Source organism: Stegastes partitus, unplaced genomic scaffold, assembly GCF_000690725.1.
Source record: "Stegastes partitus isolate 25-593 unplaced genomic scaffold, Stegastes_partitus-1.0.2 Scaffold211, whole genome shotgun sequence".
In the NCBI taxonomy this organism is placed as follows: Eukaryota; Metazoa; Chordata; class Actinopteri; family Pomacentridae; genus Stegastes; species Stegastes partitus.
This window is the reverse complement of record NW_007577942.1, coordinates 506757-507836: the sequence shown is the minus strand read 5'-3', so window position 1 is coordinate 507836 and position 1080 is coordinate 506757. Positions and strand designations below refer to the sequence as shown.

The following is a 1080-nucleotide window of genomic DNA, read 5'->3' as shown; positions in this document are numbered from 1 at the left end:
CTACAACAAATCTTGTGATTATGAGCAGCAAATGATAAAGGTTCGAATTTGCTTGGACAATGTGGGGAAAATTTGTATTTAAAAAAGTTGCTGAGTTACATTCATGCACAATCACTCCGCCTCCTCATCTTTTTTCCTCTAGTCCTGCTTCTCAGAACACTTCTACAGGCCTTATTTAACTGTCGGGTAGAAAATTCTTAATTCTGTGTTATTTGGAGACTGGGAATTTGAGGGGGCAGAATTTTGGGCTGCGAATAGTAAAGCTGCCTCCGCTGAAAGCATAATGTACACGTCTGAGGTGTAAGCCGAGGTGAGAGCAGGCAGGCTGCGATAAGCAACAGACTAACAGGTCATGAGATCATGATCACAAGACTAAACACCAGTATACAATCAAAGCCAATGACAACTGATATCTCTTCTTCTTCTTCTTCTTCTTCTTCGTCATCTTCTGCTTCTTCTTCTTCTTCTGGTTTTGTGTTCTCCTCCTTAAACATTTCTTTATTTTTCTTCAACAAAGAAAATGAAAGAAAAAAAAAAATAATGATTTGAGGTTTTCCAGATGTGGGCGTCGTTGAGTCGAGCCCGCGCTGTATTGTCCAGCAGTATGTGAGCGTGTTCTTAAGTGTGACTGCATGTATCAGAAAAAAACATGGTATTTGCATGTGTGTGTGTGTGTGTGAGAGTGTGAGTGCGTGTGTGAATGTGTGTGTGAATGTGTGTGTGTGTGTTTAGCTGTGTTTATGTTTGCGTTTGTGAGTGTAAATGTCTTTCTCTCCCTGAACAGGCAAGAGCCGCACGCAGTTGTCTCATCAACAAATTCTCATCATTATTTGTCTCTGAAGCCTTCCTTCTTATTATTTTCTTATCTTCTGTCCCTCCTCTGCTGCCGGGGCCTGCTTTTTTTGTTCAAGTCAGTGCCGCCACAAACGTCCCAAATCGGTTTGAGATATCAGAGTGGAGCGAGCGCCAAGACGAGACAGGCCCCCCTCGGCCCTTACTGTCCCCCAGCTCGTCTGTGCAGTGGACGGACAGGCACTGCAGGTGGTTCCCTCCACTGCTCCCACCTCCTCCTCCTCCTCC

At 44.4% G+C, this 1080-nt stretch overlaps 1 protein-coding gene across 1 annotated transcript in view; it reads right to left on the bottom strand.

Moving 5' to 3' along the window:
- Positions 1-6: 6 nt before the first annotated feature.
- Positions 7-1080, bottom strand: part of mn1b (meningioma 1b) — a 16750-nt gene continuing 15676 nt past the window's right edge. The window contains exon 4 of the mRNA XM_008280848.1: positions 7-1076. Within this exon, the coding sequence (XP_008279070.1) occupies positions 907-1076 (170 nt within the window). The 3' untranslated portion in view covers positions 7-906. The remainder of the gene's footprint in view (positions 1077-1080) is intronic.